Genomic DNA, 25,780 nt, shown 5'->3' with positions numbered 1-25,780 from the left:
TTATTAACTATTTTATTACAAAAATATACAGTGGTTTTAGAAAGCACAGGCTCACTTGAGCTTCACGTTGGAGCTTCAGGACGCAGTGGTCAAGAAACATAAAAAGACATATTTGCAAGCTGTGCCAGTAAGGACATCAGATAAGCACAAGTCTCTGTTGTCGTTTGGTTTCAGTGGCATCTCACTTGAATCTTTTAAACGTACAGCTACATAGATGACATTTAAGTAACAAAATACACCACTTCAAGATATTAAAGCTTTCTTGTAGAGAAAGCAGAGACTGCAATAATGCGGAAAAAATAAGCCATGTCTGCCCATTTATTTCTTTCTTATTGTAAAGACTGTAAGACATGCATATGATGATAGCACTTTTAAGCAGCACGCAATGCTCAACACGCAAATGATAGCAAATAAAAATTTCTCTCATCAGGTCTACTTCAGCTGAACTCTCGTCCCAATACTAACAGATGCAAATTACAACGTACCAGAAACATGAAATATAAAATGAAATAATAACATATTTTGCATGACAGTGAATGTGATAAGCAGCAAAGAATGAGTCAAAGACACGAAGAAAACTTCGTAGTTCTTGAAGCATCAGCTAGTCGACTAAAAGCCCAAACTGCGAGTTCCAACTCACAGATATTCACTGGAACTTTGAATACGATGAAGTGCAGGTTTACCACACGTATTTGTTTTAAATCAGGAGCAGCTGAAATACCTAAGATGTCATCATGGCAAACCGAAATGGTGAAAACACAGGACTTGCGATGAAGTTGACATCGTGTTTCTGTCGCTTCGAAGTTACGGTAAGCAAGCGCGAGGCTATAATCAACAGCAACAACTTTTCTTCTGAAATTTAGCATAGATTTGCATAGATTTATTTATGCTAGAGGCAAATAAGGGCTATTTAATTTTCGCTCTGACATTCGTGACACATTTTATGACAGAAAAAACAACTCAGTCAACTGTAGTGTGAAGGCAAAATGAAAACCAACTTATGAACTTGAGTGTTTGTTAATAATTCAGCCTTGAAAAACGAGACGTAAAGAAGCGTGGATATCAGATCACAGAACAAGGGCTAATTAATCGAGAACGTAAAGCAGGGTGACACTGACTGCAGCAAATTACTCCTGCGGTGCGTAAGACTTTCCACCACTTGGCGGGCTTCAGAAAAACTCGTTTGGTAGACTTTTATATATACTTTGCGCAGCATTAAACAAACGCTCCACACGGCATCTTCAAACATTGATAGATATTAAGTGCCAACGAAACAACGATTCATAAAAATACAAGCATACTATTACCGAAATTGTTCACTGCGTTGTAAATTCCAAGGAAGTTAATAAATTTGTTTTATGTTACCATTCTGAATCTAATTATAAGGTAAAAGCACACAGCCGTATTCACATCGCGATTTTATTTCTGGGTGCATTTTAACTATGTGCTTACTGCCACTCGAAACCTAATTTTCGTGGATTAGGTAACGAAATAAATGAAGACGCTACGTTCTACAGTTGAGCCTTGCGTGTATTTTGCAGTAAACGTTACAGATCCTAATGTCCACGACAGCAAACTCAACAATCACCACTACCAGTTTTATGAGTATTTAAAAGGACATTAGCGCACATAACGAGGCATCCCGACCATGTTTCTCCTAGGACTAAGAAATTGAAGCAGCATCCTAGTTAGTCTTACCTGAGATAATTGACAGAATCTACCAGTGGGATGGAGCCGTCCAGTCCACGATCTCTCGTTAATAGTAAAGTAGGAGCAATTGCCTTCCCTAAACGAACGTGCGCGTCATTAGGAAAGAACAGGGAAGTTGGTGGTTTAACGAGTGCTCCCATTAACGACCTCTTGATGCCAGTGCCAATATGTCACGGCGAGCCTCTGGAGACAGTATTCAGGAATGTTCTACCCTGTGAAGCACATAAAGTATGGCCAGTAAATGGCGTTGAAGACAAGGAAGATGGCCGGAAACGCTACTCGGCAGACCTGGTCAATAGTTTTCGCCCGCACGGTGCACTGCACCGACGCCTGGTTTTCAGGAACAGCGTTGACAATCGCCACTCCGTGCTTTGTGGTAACCATACTTGACTCCTGGAGAAGAAAAGAATATTGATCAGTGAGAAAATTGTTTCTTTCTATCATGAAAAGCTGTAAATTACGCAAACATAACATCCGGCTCAGACGAAAGGTACTAACCCATCCCCGCGCAGCGACATCCCAAGTTTCCAGCTGTCACTCTCTTGGGACGTCATTCATGCGACAATAGGTCTGCACAAAGTTCTCCATTAGGGGTCGAGGGGGCGAAGCCTTACCGAAGTACCGCCCCCTCCCCGCCGCTGGTGGAGTCCGTAAGAATACAAGCTTCGCAATGAATGCAACAATGAAAATGAAGCGATCCAGTGTATGTCACAACGGCCCACCTTTGATCTACGGCTTTGTGGAATTACAGGTGAGAGGTAAAATGTTGTGGAAATGCAACATCAGCGGCTCTAGGCCGCCATTATCGCCGAGAACAAGGAAGGCCATAATGCTGCATACGCATTAAGGAATGATGGGACAGCTCCGACAGAATAAAGGTATGAGAAAGACTTGTCGCCCCCTTCAGATGATGAGGAGGGATGGTGGGGCGTCTCCCCCCCCCCCCGCCCCCCCGTGCGCACTACTGTGCGACCGATCTGATTGGATTCTTGGTCACCGAGAAAAACACGGAGCATGACCTTTGCGATCCACGATGCTCCGACGGAGGATATCGAAAAGCAGAATTTAGCCGCTACCAATCTAAGAGCGTCGACCCCGACCACTTCGAGAAAGTTGAGAAGGAAAAGCACAGCTTGGGAGGAGAGGGAGAATAAAATGTTTTAATGGAAAGCTGTAGTTGTTAGCCTGACTATTCGACCGAAAGGCTAACATTTAATCACCTGTGGCTATCTCGACACGAGGTACTTCGCTTACAATATGATGAATATGATTTACTCTGGTCGCAACCTCACCGCTTATATGGGTAATTAAAAGATACAAGTGTCAGGGCACTGTAACAGCTATCAGCACCCGCCGCGGTGGTCTCATGGGTAAGGTGCTCGACTGCTGACCTGAAGGTCGCGGGATCAAATCCCTGCATTTCGATGTCCACGAAATGCTAGAGGCCCATGTACTTAGATTTACGTGCACGTTAAAGTACCTCAGGTGGTCGAAATTTCCGGAGCCCTCCACTACGGCGTCCCTCATAATCATGTGGAGGTTTTGGAACGTAAAACCCTAACAATTACTACTAACCGCCATCACCACTTAGGGTTTTCAGTTGCCACATAGCGGTCACGAAAAAATTACACAAGTAGCAGCTTAGTGAAAAGGAACTAAGGACAGGCAGGGAAAAGTCTGTGTCAACCTTTTGGCAGCTGTCAATGTACGAGATGGTCCATTTATATGTTGCAGACCTTTGCTAACATCATCGCCTACTGATAATTCAGAAAGTACCTTTTTCTTTAACAGCGGAGATGTTTAAGCCGGCCATAAACACTTGACAATTGTGGCGAATTGGGCTTGCTGGTTGAACATCTTAAACACTTCGTAGCGCAGTGAAATTTCGGTGTCCGCGGAAAACCACAAGTGGGTATATGCGCCACAGTAATTGGGCAAGCCCCACTACCGAGTACAGCAGGTGCGAACGTTAAATGAAAACTCTGCTCGGCGAAGTGGAGCACGTGTGAGAGAGAGAGAAAGATATAGAAAGAAAGAGAGAAACAGAGAGAGAAATGTATAGAGAGGCAACCGGAATAAAGACATAAAAAGATAGAAAAACATACCGAGACAGACAGAGAGTGAAATAGATAGAAACAGACACGAAAAAGAGATACAAAAAACAGAGAGCAAGGGTGCTATACAGGATGGCCCGAGTTTGGCGAAACTCGGGATCTTTCCGAGCTCTGGCGACACCCCCTTTTGAACGAGCTAATAGTACGAGAAGGTGAAATCCCTCCCTCAGCGCGCGCTTCGTTCCATTGGTTACGATGGAACGCGGCGTCACGTCAAGGGCGGTCGAGATGGTTGGGTGGTGTCGTCAAACTTCTTTCATTTGTTTGTCGTTCCACTGAGTGCAGTAGTGCACCCATGCAAGAAAAGTAGCAGAAAGCTCTACTGACTATATTTTTTATGTGTGCGCGGGCCATTTGAATTCATTTTCAAGCGTTTAATGTCTGCACTAAGTATCCTTTAGGATAATCAGCACCGTGTCCTCTGAGATTAGTTCCGACCGAGCGCCTTGAAACACGGCGGCTAGAGCTAATCGCTGAGGCCACGTGTATAACCACCATGGTAGGCCTGTACATCTAGCGCGTTGATCGGCCGGCGCGCGCCCTCGTCGTTCTCTTCTTCATCGTCTGCTCGCGCCCAGAGCACGTGCGCCCGGCTGATTAGCTAATTGGCTGGGCGGTATACCTAGCTAAGTCAGGACGTGCTATGACGAAGCTGATTAGGCCAAATCATGCTAAGGCCGAGCTAATAAGCCACGTCTTACTAAGGCCATGCTAATGAAGTCGTGTAAAGCAACGAACAAGGTAATTAAGATCATGCTAACACGACGCTAATTAGGAGCATGTAATTAAAACCAAGATAATCAAGACCTTACTCACCGAGATCGTGTTAATTAGGGTCGTGCTAATTACGATTATCCTAATTACATTTGTACTATTCAGGACCTTGCGAATTAAACCTGAGCGATTAATGCCGTGGTAACTAAGACACTGTAAGTTATTGTTAATTAACGCAACGCTAATTATGAGCGTGCTAATTAGAATTGTGCTCATTACAATTATGCTAATTACCTCTGTACTATTCAGGACCTTGCGAAATAAACCTGAGTCATTAATGCCGCTGTAAAAAGACATCCACAATTAGTGCTAATTAACACGACGCTAATTAGGTGCGTGTACTTAAAACCAAGATAATGAAGACCTTACTCACCGAAGTCATGTTAATTATGGTCATGCTAATTACCTCTGTGATGTTCAGGACCTTGTGATTTAAACCTGGGTAATTAATGTCGTGGTAATTAAAACATTAACAGTTAAGAAAGAACATTCAATATCATGTTAGGTAAGACCTTCCTAATCAATAGCATCAATATTGAAACCGAACTGACACGGCCATTACTCCGAAGCAGACCAAGCATACTGAGCAGACGAGCCACGTAAAAAGCTGGAAGAAGCTAGGTGATCCCAAGCTCCTCCGATGGCCCCAGGCTTTCACAAGTAGTGCAAGCTGACCAAATTATTTTATATGCAAAGAAGCTGCTGAGTACCGTCCACCGCATAAAACACTTGACAAGCACACCGGCACTATGACAGTTACGAGTTGAACTGGGGCCTTTTCAGAATCAACGAGCTTGTGCCCGAGTTCGCGCCTCAATCAATTTGATTGACAGACGCCCGCGCCGAAGAGCTGTTCCGCCCACCGCGTTTCTTCTTGGCGAGGAACAGTGCTCACGACGCAACGCCAGCGAGCGGCACGATTCATCTATGAGCCTAATCGCACAGACTATGCACACACGCACAAAGAACTAAAGGTTACATCACCACGTGGCTACGATATCTCGCATTCACTTTCACCGCTCTCATGACGTACCACTCACAGCTATGAAGCAAGCGCCCCTGGTGGGATTTTCGGCGAGAACTATTTACTTGTTTACTATTTACTTGTTTGTGGAGGCATTGTTTCTACCGATTCGCTGCTACAGAAAAATCTTCAGACGTGTAATATAAGTATAGCAGTAACCTGTCCGTTTATTTATCTGTAATATTCCAGAGAAGCGAAACGAGCTGCACCATAGTGCCGCGCGTGCGCCCTTGTTGCCTTCGAGAGTGGAAATTTCCATGCTGCAGGTGGAACGAAATAATTTTCCGAAAGAGGGCAAACGCCCACGAACACGCCCGTGGGAGGCGCGATCATCAGTTGGCAAAAAGATAGCGCGACAATCACGCTGACGTCGCTGCACTGTCAAAATGTTGACTGAGTGGCGGCGCTGACGCGTTCCCAGGCGGTGTTCCTTTGAAAACCGCCGCAAATGCCGCGCATGCGTTTGTGACGCCATTCTCGTTCTTATAGCCGTTTTTATCAATGCTGCTATCGCGTGCTCCGCACTGTCTTCCTGTCATGACCGCCGTAATGCAAGCTCGGAGCAAACTCGTGTGCCCGAGAAGCTCGGGCCATCCTGCATAGCACCCAAAGACAGAAAGAGGAGGAGAGAGAGAAATAAAGAGAAACAAGGAAAAACAAAGAGAGAGAGAAAGAAGTAGAGAGAGAGAGAGACAAAGAAAGAGAAGAAAGAGAAATAAAGATAGAAAGAGCGAGAAAGAGAATGAAATAGACAGAGAGAAAGAAAGAGAAAGAAAAAAATTGAAAGCAACAGCAGCAAAAAACAGGTACAAGAAACAGAGTGATAGAGAAAGTAATAGAAGAAAGAAAAAATACAGAAAAATAAGAAAGGCCACCCCCAGCCCCGGTTTTCCTTCAGGCTTGGCACCTCTAGTGCGAAGATTCAATAACGTTTTTTTGTTGAGGTCTTACTGATAAGCGAAAGAAAAGTACAGCTTACCAAAAGTAATATCAGCGATCCACCCTCCACGCGTGTCATTATTTCCTGCTTGAACAAGTGGACCCCTGAAAGCATTTTCAAGCACATCTTCCCTGTTTCTATAGGAGGAAGGCCTTCTGTTATCATTCTCCATTCAAGGAGAGATCTGCTGTAGCATTTCTCGAGCAAGTGAATGCGCGTCCTGAAGAGTTCAAGTGCTCAGGAAGCATCCGTTGTTGCCCGGTGCTCAGCAAACAAACGCTGCGTAGAGAAAATTCGGGTCCCCTCAAAGTCAATCAAACACTGCGCCTTTCGGTAAAACTGTAGTAATACGGCTCAAAAGCCGTAGGCCAAGCAGCCCGCTGACCAAGTAGAATGTACGCGTTTTCGTATACACTGAAAAAAAAAGAAAAAGTAGGTCAACCTGGTACGGTAAATAAAACATTACGCATTGCCGCAGCACTCCCCGTTTAGTATACTGGATGAGCCTTTTCTGGACCGAAGAGAGTGAAATGAGATTGAGATCCACACAACATTTCATCAACGAGAGAAAGTCCACCGGAGTGTTCGAAGTAACGCGCAAAAGCTGGTAGTCGCTTTATGGAGTACACGCAGACCGTAAGGCACAGGGTAGATATTCGGATAAGACTCAAGAGAACAAGTACGAAAACACTGGTTACATGCCACAAAGACGCCAAAGTGTGCTCCACGCCAGACGCCAAAGTGTGCGCGACAGAGGTGGCCGCGCCTGTTCTAGCAAACTCGTCTCATTTGGAAGCTTTAGTACGAAAAGTGACTGTTTTAGATAAGTCGTTCGCCTTCTATTTTGCAGTTGCGCAGCTGCAAATTGTAGCAGCGAAGATAAACACTAGTTTTTCGACCAAAGGCAGTCACTTGCGACCGATCTCCTTGCGATTTAACTGGGATAGAACACTTTGGATTACTTCGATCGCGCGGCCATGAGAGTCGGTGGCGTAGATAAGCCTTAAGTTCAGTGAAAATTAAAGCGTCTGCGGAAGCACGACAGTCCTTATCACCTTATCTCGTGCCTGCATCCTCGCCAGGCAGCTGACAACGGTGAACTCCAGTAGCGCCGAGAACACGAATCCCGTGCAGGCTCCCATCCACACGTCGATCGCCTTCACGTACGAGACCGGAGGCAAGTTGGACTGTATGCCGGAGCCCTTGGAGGAAATGGTGAGCAGCGTCGTGACGCCCAGCGTGGTGCGCGCCGGAATAGATTCTACGTCGAGCCAGAAGGAGACCCAGGAGATGACCACTATGAGCACTGTGGGCAGATACGACTGCACCATGTGATAGCCTAGTGACCGTTGCAAGTGGAAGTCGGCTTTCAGGCAGCTGTACTCCCCTGCAAACACATTGCATAGCGCACCATAAGTTGGTGATCATACAGATGGTTCTTCGAGAAAAAGACGGACAAAAATAAATAAAACAAGATAATTTAGCAACCTTTTCAGCAGTTTTTTTACTCTCTACACGTGGGGAAAATGATAGAGTTGTGTGTGAGAGAAAGAGGTTGAGAGAAAGAGAACGTTTTAACCTAGAAACTATAATCTGGAAGCCATATTCTACATCGAGTCGAACCTATTCACCCACTGTCACCTAGTTGAGAACTGTGGCCCCGCCTACGACAGAGAACTCAATAGATTTCTCATGATCAGCTGTGGTCTCAATGAACACATTTTTTGTGTGCTCCTGTTTTGGCTTAGTCTGTGTTCCTGTCCCTAGGCCTATTTATTTCCTATCTGTGGCTTTCCTGGAACATACGCAAGAGATTTCAAATTTTGGAAGTTGCCGACCACACTGTACCCCATGGTCTGGAAGTGTAACAAGAATCCACCATGAACGCCTATCCAATCCCCTACAGAGGACCCATGGTAGGCACAGGTGACAAGCCCAAATACCTAGGACCAGCTGCAGATGGTGAACAAGGCTATGCTATCAGCTCAAGCTCACGGCTACTTGGACTGAGGTGGGCGCCCACCTCCAGGCGTAAAGAGCCAGGTCTAGGAAATCAAGCTTAATTCTGTCTCTCTCTCCAGCTTAATCTTCTCTAATTGCGCCTATCGACAGAGTAGGCAGGCGTTGTGCGCGTCTTCGTCGCAGTTGACAGCCTGATCCCTCCTTGTTTCATTTGTATCCTTTTGTATTCGTGCATTATGGATACAGCAATGAATCAGTGATAGCAATACTAATAATAAGCTAGTGTGTTGACCATTTACACTCTAAGAGTTTCTCTCTTTCCAGGCAGAAATTACTAACAGCAACAGACGCGCCACCGCTGGACATGACGTCATCACTAACCTCTTAAAACTAACACGTCAGGAATGACAAGGCGCCTTTGACAAAGATAGGTTCCCTATCGAAACGTCGGCCAGCCTGATCTGAGGCACTTTCTCCTGTTTGAAACCTATCCCACTCTAAGAAAAAATCGAGTATTTCGGGAGTATTTCTGACACACAACAATAATAGTCATCCGGCTTGGCTTGCTCGCGTTTCCTTTCTTGAAAACCCGGCTCTGGACACTTTCTTATCAAGAATGATATGTCTCACTGATAACGCGAGCGCCGTTCGCGACCGGGAAATTTTCGTGCACTAAATTTTCGTGCACCTTGTGCTGGGTCCACAACCATGAAAATATCATTAGGTAGCGTGGTTCAGAACTTCCTTTGTTCTACTATGTTTTTCTGGCGTTGTGTCGATTGCTTGGGTCTTAATGATAACCGTCGTATATATAGGGTATATCGTAGGATAATGTTGATTAGCAGCCTTGAGTACGATGGCAGTGCATCTAGGCATACAAGGAAAGAAAAACAAAGAACTACAAAGAAAGCATTGTTCTCCGGGGCTAATTAGGGAGCTATGTCACGGGACAGTGCTCACTTCGACCGCCTCTCTCAAGAAGGGTACGCTTGACAAATTTTGACTTAGATCAATGGGCTGCACTTTGAAACATCCTCGATCGTTTCACGTGAAAAGGCCCTTAGGCGACTGCTCTATGGAACTTTGTTATCAATGAATGCAATTACCGCTCATATATCGACAATGTGAATTGGTTGGTTGGTTGAAAAACTTTATTTGGGTCCTGCAAGGCGCGCGACAGCGCGCAGCGGGCGACTCCCACGTCGGGACCCGTCAGACCAAGCCTGCCGGCCGCTCCGCGGGCCTTCTGGACGGCCCACAGCTGTTATCATTTTTTTATTGTTATCGTACTTTCGAGGGACAAGTGGTGTCGTGAAAACTTTGCGCAAATCATTGTTATTTTTTAAAACTCTCGCCATAGTGACAGACTACGTTTCTTTCTTAATTTTATGGTCGAAAGTAAATGCCGTAGGAAAGCTAAGTTAACAATGAAAATGTCCAAAACATAACGGACTGTTGCTCCGCTCCTCGAGCACCACTAGTTTGACCACCGCTTAAGAAGATGCAGTCTTTAAATAGCTTGCTTCACCTTCAAGCCTAAAATGCAGAAAACTTTTTGCAGTACCCAAATCGGGCATCTCTGAGAAAAATTTGAGTGCCCTGGTCAACACATTTTTGTTGCGTGATAGGTCTTTAACACTCTAAAGCAATTGCTCCCTCCATAGGCGTATTTTTTTCTCACACAATAAACATCATCCAACTTGTGTTCTCTTCTTCGCATTAACGCATCGCGCCGAGTACTCCCACTTCAGGGGCAGCATGCGCGCTATCATCATGGCAAAGCATCCTTGATTGGAAAGTGGCGAGCACCGAGTTCTCGAGAAAAACAATGCATGTAAGGCGGAAGACGTGTATTGTTTTGGGGCAAAAACACTTCCCAAAGGATGCAACTGTTTTTAGAGTGTACGGCTTACAAATTATTACCACATGGAACTAATAACATTAATACGGAGGGAATGGTCGCTAGGAATTGGTGTATTCTTTTTTTTATATCTGTGAGTTATATAACACCATTTATAATTCTTTAACCATTTCAAAGTGCTCGGCTAGGTACATGAGATGAAAAAAGCGCGATTCGAACTCTGTTATGACGTCGGTGACCAAAAGCCTCGATGCAATAAATATCAACACTTAAGTTGCTATAAATAGTAGTGTCACATGCAGTGGAGATTCGCTGCTGATATCCTCTCCGATCCTAAAGTTTGAAACGCTCACGCCTCACTCGAGTTTATTAGTCTACACTATATGAATCGGGGCTAAACTTTCGCACATGCACCGAGAGTTTTACGAGTAATAAAGCATTACGAGTGGTTGCATACCACGGAACCTACCAGTGAAGAAAGATTGTATGTGAGATGGGAGACGTTATGAATTACACGGCGCAGCTATTAAGTCGCCACGCTGAAAGTCATTAGAAGTCACCGCACTGAAATAGCGGGAGCGCGTCGCGTTACATTACTCTAGCATTTAAAAAAACGGACACTAGAAACTTCAGAAAGCTTGATCTAATAGAACTGTAATGCGAGTAAAGCAATACGAATGCAGTATGTCATGACATGCAACTTTTAGTGGAGTGTCGCCTATAGTTGTAAGATTGCTTTTCCGCGTCATTTATGTTAGCGAACACAATCGTGAGCGGTAAAGTCACTCAAAAAGAGGAAATAGCAGAGGCAAGAAGCTAAGTGGCAAATATTAGAAGAAAATCCCGTGCTACATATGGAACGCGACCACTGAAGGGATCATCTAGACATTCGGGTTTAATTTACTTACATTGCGCCATTCACTAGTGAATGCAACAGAAATGGAATAGTGAGCGAAATCGCTTATTCGAAGTAATAAATTACTTAGCATCATATGCTTTATTATGTAAGAAATCTTGCGGCGCGGCCGACATTTATATTGAGTGTCCTACACCTATACCCACTCATGTCAGGAAACACTACTATGTCACTCAAATTGTATATTTCTCCCCAACCCAGTATGAATAAATTTATGCTTGTTTGCCCGACAAAGAAGCGTTCGGATTATAGATGTTTGTGTCACGTTTGCCTTGAGTTTCCCCGAAAAATGAAGAGTAATAATGAAGATTCTTTTATTGCGACCTGATCTGAAACTCACTTGATTTGTTTGCAACCGTACAAGAATGCCATGGTATTCCTGTCTCATTTTTATTGCAGTATTATGACAGCTCGGTATACGCGCTAATATAATGAACTTTCATTCTAACGTTCTGATGAGGAAAAAGATATATTCATGTGTATTTCTATATCTGATAGTCTATTTTTGTTTACGCGGTAGGTATGCATTGTTTGGCGTGTTCCTTTTTTATTCCTCGATGAGGTGCCTAATTTATAACTACGTTTTCTTTATGAACATCGAATGCATCCACATGCCATACTCACCAATGTGGAATTTCTCCATGCAGAGCGACGTATTTATATTTTGAATCTCGAACTGCGGTAGCTTGAGACCTTCGAATAATATTATCGGATTTGATTCAGACCATTCAAGGTGAAGTTCTTCGGTTGTTTTGGAGACTGAAAGCAAAATAAGCATTTTTGATTCAACAGAAACCGTTCAGTTGTCCGCGCCAAAATAGGATTTAGTATCAGGACTACAAATAAATTAAGGAGTGCTCGAAGTAATACAAGAGAAGCAAAGGCACTGAACATACTTATCCTGTAAAAAGCTTTAGTGGAAAATGCGAGAACAATGGGCTATATATTTCTGCTATATCATTGTACGTTATTGGCTAAACGAGCTCAATAGCTTAATGGCTCAATGGTTCAAACAAGGACCGGTGACAAGTATGTTAATATAGTAGGCATGGATGTTACGGACGCAGCGCATGAAATTCGTTTAGACATGTTTTTCAAGTGCAACGACATAAACGCACTGGAGTGCTGGGTAAATGTGAAGATTGATTGATTGATTCATTGATTGATTGATTGATTGATTGATTGATTGATTGATTGATTGATTGATTGATTGATTGATTGATTGATTGATTGATTGATTGATTGATTGAGTGAGTGAGTGAGTGAGTGAGTGAGTGAGCGAGTGAGTGAGTGAGTGAGTGAGTGAGTGAGTGAGTGAGTGAGTGAGTGAGTGAGTGAGTGAGTGAGTGAGTGAGTGAGTGAGTGAGTGAGTGAGTGAGTTTTCGTGGCGCTAGTACGTGAAACTCGTTCTGTAAGTGCAATGAATATGTGACAATAACAAGCAAGTTGTGCAATGTAAAACACAAAAGTTACAAAACTGCTTAGTCATAGAGGGTTGTGAGTAGCTTAATGACTTACTCGGGTTTTTGAAAGCAAGAATCAGGAGGCACCCTCTGTTCGCGTTAGGGCCACAACTTCAGTAAATGCTCAGAGGTCATCCTACTGGTCCCTTTAATGTGTAAGCTTGCAGCTAAAATGATTAAATTTATTTTAAAAAGCTAAAATGTATTTTATGTCATAAAGAGAATATTAGCCTATAATCATGAATCTATAGAGCCCTATGCCAAAAAAAAATCGGCTTGTCAATGTACAAATTGCTGTTGCTGTTGCAAAAAATATTTGTGAGGCAAAGCATTGTTTTGCAAGTACACTGTCTGCTGCCGCTGAAAAGCGAAATGTCACTAATATGTATATTGCGTTGTATACCATCTACTTTGTGGACTCGTAAGTACTGCGAGATTTACTGCTATTGGGAAGTTCCAAAAGTACAAACACGACTTGGTCATCACATGTACTTGAGTGCTTTTCTCGTATGCTTGCGCGTTATTGGTTAGTGTAAATCACGCACTGGGAACGCCGAAAGGTAATAATATTGCAACGTGTACCAAATTTGACAGTACTTCTTCGTGAGTATTCTTACTGTTTGACTTCAAAAAATATACACCTTGACAGAAGGACGATCAATAAGCGCAATTATATCAAACAAGATGCAAGCACCACATAACGCAACTTTCGTTGAGGCAAGAGTCAAGACGACAAGAAAAGAAATTGCTTTCTCCAAGCACGGCGCATTTTGCTCTAATCACGCTGATGCAAGCGAAGCATTGCGAAATGCAAACTTAATGATTCAAGGAAAGAAGCCGGTGCGCTGCATCAAACATTGGATAAGAACGTAAGCCAAACTTTCTCCATGCATCCTTGTATATTTCTCAGTTCTTGTGTTTGGAGAGAGAGAGAGAGAGAAAGGAAAGACAGGGAGGTTAACCAGGTTTTGCCTGTTATGCGACCCTACGTGGAGGGAGGGGGAGAAAAAGAATCCTTGTGTTTCAAAAATAATAATAATAGCTAATGAGCGTGTTATGTTTCAGCGTCGACTATGGTGAAATCGTTGTGGCAGGGCTAAGAAGCTGGCACACTTTCACCATTACTGTTCATTGTCCCACTAAAAACCATATATCATTCTCAAGGATATTCGTAATTCGCCCATACAGATATCGATTGTTCTCAGCGTTAAATGATCCGCGCTTGAAGTCTTCGCTACTGTCTTTGTTTTTCTACTTACATGATGCGAGCTCGATGCTGCAAATTTGGGAGTCCATGGGGAAGCGGTATAAATCCATCATACACGCAAACCTTAACTTGAGCCTAGATAGAAGAAGAAGAAACCACTCGATCAAAAAGTGAACGCTGCATAGTCTCACTGGTAATTGTTATAAAGCTATAACGACGCTCATAATTTATCCCGTCATTATATGCCAAGTATCCTGTTCTAGCACATAAGAGCCACGGTAATTTTTGGACTTTCCACAATATGCCAAGCAAACTTAATACTCGCGTTACATGTTTTGCAAGTCATATATGAAACGTTATGCCGAGTAAACTTGCTTTTGATTCTGCACTCCGCGGAGCGCATAGCAGCCCCAGGAGAGGATAAAAAAATATGGGAATATGATACATTAAAGAAGCCTTAGGAATAAATAATAAAAACAAAACTAGATTCGTCTTGCAGCTTCATTACCGCGAAATAAAACACCTTGTGGGTCCGTCTAGCAGCAAGATGAAAGTAACACTATTTTTATAATGGTAAATTTCTGTAACAATTCCGCGTGTTTACCCAATCTTAAACTAACACTTTATTCACTCGCCTGTTTACGCAGTTATTTTTTTGCAAAGCCTGCAGTTCTGGAGCTCGTTTATTAGTGAACTTATAGAAAGACATAATCATTCTGATAAAAAGTTGCTCTATAGTCACAGCAATGTGCCGCTGCCTCTTGAGGACATTGTAACTACTCTAATTCCTCGCTGATGTTGCGCTCCAGTGCAAGTTTACGCAGTTGCATAGCAGGTCGTCGTGACTGTTTTATTAAACGGTGCACGAAATGAAAATTGTGCGAACGACAAATGTATGTACCCACTCATTGTTCTTGTTGCGCCTATGGTTCCTAATGTTTCAAACGTTGCACGGCCCTATTAAATACCAGAAATCAGGATATTGACAGGTAACTATGCAGCATTTGTGAAAAGCGAGCAATGACAGCTCGAATTACTCCATTTCATACCCCCGTATTCAGAAATGCGACTTAACTGAAAGCCATGACTGTAATGGAATGGCTGACATCGTCGTTATGCCTCTAGTGTGCACGCCGAATTAAACCGCATTAAAATCTTGGGCCTGTTTATATCGGGCGTTATTTGATCCAGGTTTAACCAAGTCAGCGCTCACCTTCACGTTAAGGCACATTTATGAATGCGGGGTGGTACACGTGTGCTATGGCGCAGTAGCTTACCTAAGCATATACAGGATCTTTCCGTTCGGGTTAACGCGAACCAGCACGTTAGGTACTGTGACGTACTGAAATTCTGCGTGTTTTGCGTTTGCGAAGAAAACCTCCGGTTTCCATATCCGCTGCACAAGCTTTGGATCGTTGAGATCCAGGGGCCTGGATACGTTAGGGCTGGTCAAGCGATCGTCTTGCCAAGTCTGCCGCAAATAAAGATCAACCTCGTAGTCCTGGAAATATGAAAGAAAAAACACTGTACAGGTAACACGTGGCCTTTCAGGCCGCGTGGCCTAGAAGCAGCAATTTCTATCTCACATCAACGACGACAGAATCTTGAGAAATAAAAGAGAAGACGAGTGGAGAGGGCTGTCTGCTTCAACCCTCTAATGCTGGTAAATTAATCGAGATTTTTTTAAACACGAAAGTGTTTTATGCCGGGCTCCACCAAGACTTCAGTGACGTATTTCCGTCACGGAAATGACATCGAAAAAACATACACGATCAGATGGCAAAGAAAAAAGAGTTCCGTCAACGGGCGTCGAAAGCACGACCGCTCGGTCCGCAATAACAGATACCGGGCACGTTATCCACTGCGCCACGGTCACAGACTCTAGAGGCTTTTCAAACGCGCCTTTTATACCTACCACTCTCCCGGTCGGCGGGGTGGTGTTGCCCTCTGGGAGCGGTAAAGTAAAGCAAGTCGTCATTACTGTGACCTCCGCAATTAGAACCTGCAACGCGTTACATGTCCCTCCCATTCGGCGCGTTTTCAATAGAAGTTCCATTTTGTCAATGCCTTAACACACCGCGAGGTGGCGACCTCAGCCAAGCGTCGTGAAAGCGTCGGCCTCGCTCATAGCTCTGTGACGCGCGCCTGCCTCACCTGGCTGTAACACGCGTTCCCCGCTCACGCGCTCGCCCCTAGAAAAATCGCGGTCGGGCTACCGGGGTGGCACGACGCGCTTTGCGTTTCCCTCTAGTCCGGCCGTAGTGTTCAATCACATTTTAACATGCCACGGGATGGCGACCGAGTTCTGCGTCCAATATGCGACGCTCTTCTGGCTATCACACCTATACCTGGCGACAACTTTCTGTGGCAGCACAGCCAAGGCTACGCAACCGAATCACGCACTTTTTTACTACGCTTCTGCATGTAGTCCGCGAACGCTAGCTTTTGTAGACTACGTAGCACAAAAGAAGACATTAAAAAAAGAAATAGTTATTACGTTTAGGATTGCTTGCATTGAAAGTAACAATGATTATCCCGTAAAGAATTTGCGATTTTTGCTCTTTCGAGTTTTCAGGTTTTCGGTGTCCCATTCGCGTTTTCCAACCCCACTAAATAACAATGGCGTCGCTCGGTTGCGACAGGTGCACATCGAAGCTTGTAAGTGAGCATAAGCGCCTGTTCGTTAGGTGATCTGTGTTCATCGACCAGAAAGAAACGAAGACAGCGGTGCGTTGTGAATTATTTTGTTGATTTACCCATACTATCACCGAGAAGTGTGCAAGTGATACCACCAGCGCAAGTGGGTCTCTGATCGCAATAGCTACCTTAACGATGACGCCGGCGGCCTGCAAGTCCAGCAAGAACAGCCGCTTGAAAGCAAAACTGCGATTGGAAACAGTACGTAAAATAAGTGGCCCATGTCATAAATTGCGATGCATGCATGGTCGATATTTCGGTTGCCTCCTATTGCTGATACAATATCACTGTATATTGCGTACTGTAACACCGTGCCCGTCAGCGTATACGGCGGGAGGCGTTTTTGGCGCTTTGCGATGCGAGCAATTCACGGTGATCAAATCACCCGTGCACAGCTTCGCCTCGACAACAGACGCGTTCGTGTCTAATATGCGATTGACAGCGTGATTTTCAATGTGCAAAAAAACCTTCTTGACCATTGGAGTAAAGATCGCGTTTCACCCGCTCGTAATTACAAACTTGAGACGCCCGCTCCTGACCGTTCGTGGCCAAGATACCTGCTGCCTTTCGATGCCTTCGCGTCTCCTGACAAAATAAGGTGAGCGTCTCCAGAAAGTTATTGCGTCTCCAAATGTAGTAAAACGACGATGTGAACCCTGTATGCACCGAAATTCAGGAAATGGCTTGTTGCCTTTGCGTAAGATTTCCAATTGCGCAGTTACTATTGGGCCATGCCTTTTCTTTTCTTTGAAAAGTAAAACCGACCGCTTCAATAAAGCTGATTCCTGCGTTCCTTCGCAATACAAAACATTTTATCGCTTTCCCAAAAAAAACATGTAGACTATACTACATGGTACTCGCTTAACACGCGGACCTGAACCGCTAGCACATTAGCGATACATAATTTAATTTGCAGAAGAGCTCAGCAACGATTCCAGATATTTGTGCTGCATGCTTAAATATATCAAGGCTTGTGGTAGATTTCGATTACATCTGTGTGTAAACTATCTGCATGAATTGCCAAATAACGTCATGAGCCGTGAATATTCGTATGAAAACGCGCATGTTGGATGCGCTTGCGAAACGAAAACCGAGATAGCCCGCGAACGGACTACTTGGCGTAGTAACACATGTGCGGAAGCTCCGCCCACGTAGCCTTGGCTGTGCTGCCACAGAAAGTTGTCGCCAGGTATAGTTCTCTAATTGCGCTTTCACTGTTAACTACTGCGTCTACCACAAGGGTTTGTTTAATCATTTAGCAGGGACGTTAGGCATCGGTATGGAGATGTACCACCGATCATCAAACTGGGCTCATCTACGTTAAACGGTGCTATAGCTGCCAGACTTCATTATACATTGTGCAAACTCTCTTATATCAATGTACAGTAAACGTTCAGTTACTTCTGTAAGGGCACGTTTCGCTTTCGTGTTATTCCGATTCCTATGACGGAGGGATCAACCATATTTTTTTCAATACTTGCTTGGGAACGTTCGTGGCTTTTCGAAAGCTACAACTTACGAAGAAGGCTGAGTGAAGGCAGCGCCATTTTCTAGAACGTTGTTTTATTGAAGGGACACTAAAGGCAAATGTTAAGTCGACGTTTATTGTTGAAATAGCGTTCTAGAAACCTCGTAGTGCTTGTTTCGTGCCAAGGAAATACTCATTCTGCATGACCATCATGTTTTACTGGTCCGCACAGCATTAGCGCACTCCAAGTCGCGCGCCTGCGAAGGCCTCCTGACGTAGCATTTGCCTTGCCCAACGTTGCCTGTATTTACTGCCCGGCAGCCGACGCAGTGGTTTCTGGTCTGAAGAGCACATTACAGAACATCACATGTTCACGGCATTTTGTCGAAGTTTCCGTTGGGCTTTCATGAGCGTACGCGATAGCGCGATAACGAAACTACCATTTTAAGCGACCGCGTGAGCGGAGCGCAGCCCTGCGAAAAGGAACTTTTGCATACCCCGTGCCGTCGCCCACTGTAACGTCAAGTTCTTTTTTCCATGAATCAAACAGAAACGCACATGCTGCATTTTATTATGTCTTGCAATACTCGGAATGTTTTTTTTTTATCATATGCTGCTTGAATATCAGTGATAATTTGTACTCGGGAGTCTCGAGGTCATCGGGCTCGTTCCAAAACGTCCCATGTTGGCGCATATATATAGTGTGCTACATTTACCTTAATTCTTCGATTACTAGAGCACTGCTATTGATAATATTGACGTTTTAGACGTTCTCAAACATTGACCTTTCACTCCGACATAAATTTTTATTTGCCTTCAATATCGCTCCGCCAAGATGGTCGAGTGGTTATGGCGCTCGGCTGCTGACCCGAATATCGCGGGATTGAATCCCGGCCTCGGCGGCTGCATTTTCGATAGAGGCGAAAATGTTTGAGGCCCGTGTACTTAGATTTGGGTGCACGTCAAAAAACTCCAGGTGGTCAAAATTTTCGGAGGCCTCCACTACGCCATCTCTCATAATCATATCGTGGTTTTGGGACATCAAACCCCAGATATTATCTATAAATATGCCTTTAATGTCCTTTTAAGACTCACTGAAAGCTCAAAAGAAAGCATGCACTGGATCTAATTATTAATTTTTTTTTCTTTCTTGAGAAATATTCCGCAAGGTTTAAACGATCCTGGACGCTATATGAGAAAGTACGAAAGATAAACATGCGCTGATTGAATGTACCTGTGATAGACATCTGCGAAAAAAAAGAAAGAAATTGTAACGAGATTCGCTTAAGGCCCCTTTGTTCCTGTAAAGTGCACTAAAAGTGTCACTTAAAGTGTTTCAGCTATTCCGAAATGAAGAAAGGCGGTTATTTTTTTCTGTGCATCGCAACTGAGCTACTTTAACACCGTTTTCTTTATCGAACATATTTTTTTAACAGAAAGCCGCCAGGCACATCTGCTGAATATTTAATAAAAAATGACCAGACCGACAGGTGCTCAGTCACTGGTGTTCTGCATGTGTCTGCGCAAATACAATAAGCTAGTCAGTTCTCCGCTAAAATATAGTGAAAACACAGAGTTAATCAATACATCAGTCGAAACTGTTCATGCGGGTAAAGTTAGAACATGGTAATGCGGTCCTCAGTCGCAGTGCTCTGCTTGTACTGATCTTGGAAAAAAAAGCTGGGCGGCAATATATTCCTCGGTGGCTATGAGCCATGAAGAATGAAATATGTTGGTGCTCAATCCATGTAAAGGTTTTTTTTTTTTTAAGACACCCTTGCATTTGCTTTTGCGGGATCGTCAAGGACAGAGATAATAAATGCGTTTAAATTTATCGAAGAAACGATTCGGGACAATGACGATAAGACAGACATCAAATACCGACTTGGCCGACGTACCATTGTGGCAGGATTTATAGACCCGAAGCTGCGTATGTAGATTTCGCAAGCGACTTTCGTCGGCGTCCCTAAAAAAAATGACAAAGCACACAAGCTCAACAAAATTTCTAGTTCCTTCTCAAAACGCATTAAGGAAGCTCTTTCGCGTTAGCGTTAACCTAAGTACGATGAAGCTACAAACAATTATGACAAAGGCTCAAGTATTTGTTCCATTTTAAACGTCCCTTCTTCAGCAGTAATAAAGGACAGGCTGTCAAGTGCAGAATGTGACTGGACCCACAACTTTTCTACACATCCTCTACCTCTCCCCGCAGACATAGGAGCAATATGTGGGCACTAGGCATAAACATGGATTGCCAAGATGCAACGAAGATGGAACAGACAAACAGCGTCATGCACTACTGGTCAAGTGCGTCCATCTCCCGAAGAGGAACTGGTATGGCGCGCCATCTCTACACTAACTTTTATCTCAACTTTCTTGTTAGTCCCATAGCGTTGGTTTTCCTTTTGTTACCATAGGTTCTTGTCTTTTGCGTCTCACGCTAACACCCTCGAAACCTGCAGACCGCATTTATCCCGTGCGCTAGCGCGTGGACAACCCAGCGAATTGCAGTCATCCCTACAGGCGCTTGCAATGGCGTTCTCTCGCCTTCCTCTTTCAGCTTGGCAAGCTGCAACACCGTAATTTCATTACTCTGTCTAGTCAGCTTGGCGTTCGCAGTTCACCGGCATAGCCTTCCTTTATCGCTGTCGTTTCATGCTACACTGCTGACGCGAATTCCCCTGTGAGCCTACTTTTCTCCGGAACCGCGGGTAAGTTTTCTGTTATTGTGTGCCAGTAATAACAACGACGCTTTATTGCGGGTTATGACTAGAAGATGGTGCGAATAATCGTGTGCAACACACCGTGGATTACATCAACAGGCGCGTAATCTCACTGGAACAGAAGAATATGCGTATCCCGGCGGTATTCCTAATTTTTCCAGGAAAAGTGAAATAGTAGAATAAGCCGTGGAGTCGTTGGTAACATTATGAAGCACGTGTGTATTTTGATAGCCCTAATAATCCACCGACATGGCGGAACGCCGTTACCGTAAACACACATATACAGTATAGCATTCGAGGCATATTAGCCACATTGCTACAATATACGTCCGGTTTAGATTTACTTTTCTTTGGAATGCTAAGTGCTAATTTCCCGTGTCTGCCTTGGTACGGCGAAGTGGACTATAAGCAACTGACCATAAGGCTACCGCTGCAGTGTTTACTATTCCCAGTTTGGTGTTTTCGCAGTTGAGAGATCTTCGAAAGTCAAAGGATTGCGTTTTTATTTTTATTTCGATTATATGTAAATTTTCTTCGAATTTCCAACGTACGTATTTTCGCTGTACACGGTATTGCGTGCAGCAAGTGCGCTGCCTTCTGTTTTAGGGGCGAAGCTCCTTAAGGCGGCACCCGTTCGTCCCTCGTAGTCGTAGTCGTAGTGCGTAACCAGTCTTACGCTTTGACCTCCAAGGTGGTGCCGGTGGGAGATTTTTCCTGTGCGTTGTTGAACAATAAAAAATTCGCAGCGTGCGCGTTAACTAAAAGCCGAATTCTTCTGTCTCTCATTCCCCATTAGCAGCCATTGGCATGTTCCAGTAGGAAACGTTAGTAGAAGTAGAAGTGTAAGTGTTAGCTAAAAGCCGACTTCTTCTGTCTCTCATTCCCATTAGCAGCCATTGTTTACCTCCAAGGTAGTGCCTGGTGAGATTTCTCCTGTGCGTGATTAAACAATAAAAATTTTGTTCAAACGCCGTTGATTGATGAAATAAACCAACGAAAGACGCAAAACGAAAGAACGCCAGATGTTTCTAAAGCAAAACTAAAAGACGCCAGCTGCTTAACGAAAGACGCCAGATGTTTTCTAAAGCAATGGTTTTCTGAACAATGAAAATTCACAGCGTACATGTAAAATTAAAGTGAGCTGCACGTCGTCATAACTCATCGAACCTTTAGTATAAACGCGCCCGATCTCACGTCGGTGATGATGTACTGGGCAGAATTCACGGAAGATTCACGGTTTACCGATGAACCTCCGCAGCTTCGCCCACTCATCATCATTCACTCCGTGGATATGCTGTGGTTTTTTCTTCTCTTTTTTTTGTGCGCTATCAACATCAACAATCATGCTCTATTTAATTCTTCGTCTGATCTCTTTTGAATATGCCAGCTTGCTCGAACAAGAGAAAACAGCCATTGCTTACATTCTCAGTTACTCTGGTGCGAGCTCAAGAAAAATAAACTTGAAGCACTGAAGCCCCTAAACTGCGAACGGATTCTTGAAAAACGCTTAAATGACAATGCGTCGCTCGTTTGTTCGCAGAAATTCCACTTTCAAGGAGCAGATGTAAAAACAGAAGTTCACTGTGAGCTTTACTTTCGTTTTTCATCTGACAAATTTTATAAGTAAAAGATGTTTCGGTAAACCATAACAACAGCCAAGAACTTACGTTTTTGGTTGCGTGCTTCTTTGTTCTTTTTTTACATAAACGTTGTGGCGTTATATATCCTAGATAAATTTAGTAATCGAAAGTTAATGAAAACCGTAATACTCTGCGTGCGGACACATTTAATGCCGTAATAGCTCAGCAGGCTTGAGAGTCCTAAATATACACGCATGCACGAGTGACAATTAGTAAGTGGTATGCAAGGTTATGAAGAAGGTTTTATCGTGCATATGAAATTTTAAACTGATATTATTATTACCGAAACTTGCGGTTCCGTGTAATACATTGTCTTATAAAGCGCAACGCATGAATTCTGCGAGATTGTACAAATAAAGCGAACCAACGATTAACATTTCAATGACATTTCACTAGCGTTCCGGAAGCCTCAGGCAGATTTAAAAGTCTACGAGAAAACGTATTAAAAATGCTGAAGCAATGTTATCAATGTAACACGCAGCGGTATTGCTTTATTGAAAATCATGCAAAGAACACGAAAAAGCGTGCTGGTATGGAAAACGTACCTAGATGCGTTGTGGGAAGCGCGCGCCGGTCATAGGTTCTTAACAAGTCATCAAGCTTCTCCAGGTCATCCAGCGCTCCGTTTGATCGCCTAAAAAATGGCATTGTCATGTAGTGCTCAACTAGGTAATAAACCATCAAAAAAAAAAAAGAACTTATGTGGCTCCTCTTGCCAAACCACGCACTGCTGCACAGAATGTAATGCGTTGAAGATTACAGTAACTGAAGACAACAAAAATATATAATACACGATTCTAACGTGCTGAAATGAACGCTGCGTCGAACTCTCGTCAGGACCTATATGGTTAGCATCTTATCGGGAAGATCTTGATATTAAGGAAGTTATGACGATATGTACGAGGTCTCTGAAACAACTATATACCAACCGTGACAAACATGTATCGTGCCACGTCAATTTTCACACAAAATGAAGCGCAGACTTTTTCTAAAGACATTTTGAGTTCCCAGCTTTGAAAGAGCTTTACACGCTCCCATAGAAAGGCCACATGGCATTATCACTGCATAGAGAGCGTCACTGTTTCTGTAAAAAGCAAGATCAATGTTGACAAACTATTCAGAGAGAAGCATCAGACTACAAGCATCACACACCGCTGGCCAACCTTCGCATAAAACAGCAGTTAGAGGGTACGGAAGCAATATCTGAAAGCGAATAATGCCGCGAACACCGAGCCAAACCAAAGGTCATGACGCCGAATCTTTACCTCGATATCAGAAGAACACAAAGCCAGTGCCAATTTCATTAGCGCCAAATTCTCTTAGTACTATGAACACTTCCCCTGCATAGGAATACTCTCAAACGCCTTGCTAAAGCGTCATAATCGTACACCACATAAAATCTCAAACCTACATGAAAGTCTGAAATTAGTCTGCCACCTGAGATTGTTAGCAGATACGTTCACAAAACTCAAAGTAGATTATTAATACTTGTACGAAAATGCGCCTTCCATTTCTTCAAGCGCTGATGCCAGAGACTTAGCCTGGAATGTATGAGATCATTCTCAAGTAAGAACTCGAACAAAGAGTTCCGTTTTGTACGCTTGCGGAAGTCGTGTTGTTATACAACAATACTAACACTACAATTACCTGATTATGTTATAGGCCCGTTGTCGAGCATGTTTTCGAAGTATATATTTATAACATTCAAGAGGATATAGTGCACGAAGTAAGAATGTTCTTAGTCCGTAATTACAAAATCACTAACGTGAGTTATTAGACAACATGTTCTATTTACCATAAATACAGCACCTTCCAGAAGAAAGTCTGCACCATCGTACTTCGTTCTGTCTCTTTTACAATCCTTGCGCGGTTAAATGTAAAGTTTGTCGGCATTGATAAGGAAAACAACAGCGCCAGCAAAATAATAAACACAGAGAATACACTGCTGACCATTGAATACCTTTTTGTATTAGTGCAGTTTTGCTTTGTCCGCGCTGCGAAGTTCTTACCGCCTGTTACAAACTACAGGCGAATTACCCATGATTTCTTTATGTCGACACTGCATAGTCTTACTTGCATTGTGCACTTTACAGTGTTTGCTGCTATACTTTTTTGAAAAAAGGAACATATCTATAATACCAAACAATGCCATCAGCGCACTCACCTCTCTTGAGCGAGCGTCGTCCTGAGGAGCGACAACGTGACGCAAGCGCGCCACACGTTGAACGCCGAAAGTGGCATGCGCACGTTTTCGCAGCCTTCGCACGGAGCTCTGACTGCGCGTCTGGAGCAGCCACGGTCGACGGGGCCTATCGCTCCCAGCCGTGCTCGAGCTCGGGTCCGGACTGGAGCGCAGGCGCGCGAGCGCGTGCTCGCCTCGCTTTCCACCGACAGCCCCGTGGGAGGGCAAGGGAGGACGCGCGCTCGAAAGAGCGCGGCGCCGTCCCTCCCTTCTTCCTTTTACTTTCTTGTTCCCCTCATCCACCGCTTCCTCAGCAATCGCAGGCGAGAAGCGTCGCCAATCGAGAAGGGCACAAAGACGGGCGTACGGCCAAAGGCACAGGCGGCTTTGCGAGCGGCACCTGCGTTCGCGGAGGTTGTTCGCAGTGATGCCCCTACGTAAAACGAGTTTTTACCTAGGGACCTTAGTTCGCGGCAAAATTTCGCACCGATTTCCAAGTTAGGTGCGCTTGAGAGGCGGAGAGAGAGCCTGCGTGCAGATATTGGCAGAACGCCTTAATAGAGTCGTACAGAATAGAGCATGCAGAAAGAAATACAGCCCCTTCCCGGTGGGAGGCCTTCCCAGGGCGTGCGGCGCCTGCCTAGTGTAATCGAAAACACAGCGCTACACACGTCTATTAGGCACACGCGTGCCTAATTTATCCCCGCATTCCCCCCTCCTCCTTGTCTTCCTGCCTTATAAAGAATGCAGCATTTGTAGACGGCGAAAGCATCTCGCCTCGTTTGGATGATTCCAGGAACTAACTAACCGTCCCTTTTTCCTTGGTTCCCTTTCTTTTGCAAGTGCACCGCACAACGTTTGACAGGGAACTGCGCCCTGCTTCTCCACTGACATCGTGAACTTTTGATCGGTATCGTGCGTCGTAACGTGTGGCTATAGTGTAACGTCAGTAACAATAATCCTCTGTGCGTATAATTAAACTTGATGCCGCACCACGTAGTTTTGTTTAAAACCCCGTCGCAATATATTTTGTAATGGTCCTCAATAACATTATTTGATCTTCCCTAGAACCGCTTTCTTTTGTTTGGCTCTTTTCGCT

At 44.1% G+C, this 25,780-nt stretch overlaps 1 protein-coding gene across 1 annotated transcript; it reads right to left on the bottom strand.

Annotated features, from left to right (window-relative positions):
• Window positions 1-24,853, bottom strand: LOC119393621 (glycine receptor subunit alphaZ1). Its single transcript, XM_037660730.1, has 8 exons — window positions 24,664-24,853; window positions 23,045-23,133; window positions 20,035-20,102; window positions 15,249-15,472; window positions 14,024-14,106; window positions 11,926-12,060; window positions 7,618-7,949; window positions 1-2,103 (listed from the first exon to the last, which is right to left on the bottom strand). The coding sequence occupies exons 1-8, from the start codon at window positions 24,738-24,740 to the stop codon at window positions 1,918-1,920; spliced, it is 1,194 nt and encodes a 397-aa protein (XP_037516658.1). The 5' UTR covers window positions 24,741-24,853; the 3' UTR covers window positions 1-1,917.
• Window positions 24,854-25,780: the final 927 nt, after the last annotated feature.

Source organism: Rhipicephalus sanguineus, chromosome 5, assembly GCF_013339695.2.
Source record: "Rhipicephalus sanguineus isolate Rsan-2018 chromosome 5, BIME_Rsan_1.4, whole genome shotgun sequence".
Taxonomy (NCBI): Eukaryota; Metazoa; Arthropoda; class Arachnida; order Ixodida; family Ixodidae; genus Rhipicephalus; species Rhipicephalus sanguineus.
This window is presented reverse-complemented; position numbering and strand designations above follow the sequence as displayed.

Excerpts from the sequence above, each read along its gene's own strand:
- LOC119393621 (XM_037660730.1), bottom strand. The coding sequence starts at position 24,740 with ATGCCACTTTCGGCGTTCAACGTGTGGCGCGCTTGCGTCACGTTGTCG. Across the intron at positions 20,103-23,044 it reads GCTTCCCACAACGCATCTAG|GGACGCCGACGAAAGTCGCT; the intron begins GTACGTTTTCCA and ends CATTTTTTTTAG. Across the intron at positions 7,950-11,925 it reads CATGGAGAAATTCCACATTG|GGGAGTACAGCTGCCTGAAA; the intron begins GTGAGTATGGCA and ends ATGTGTTTGCAG.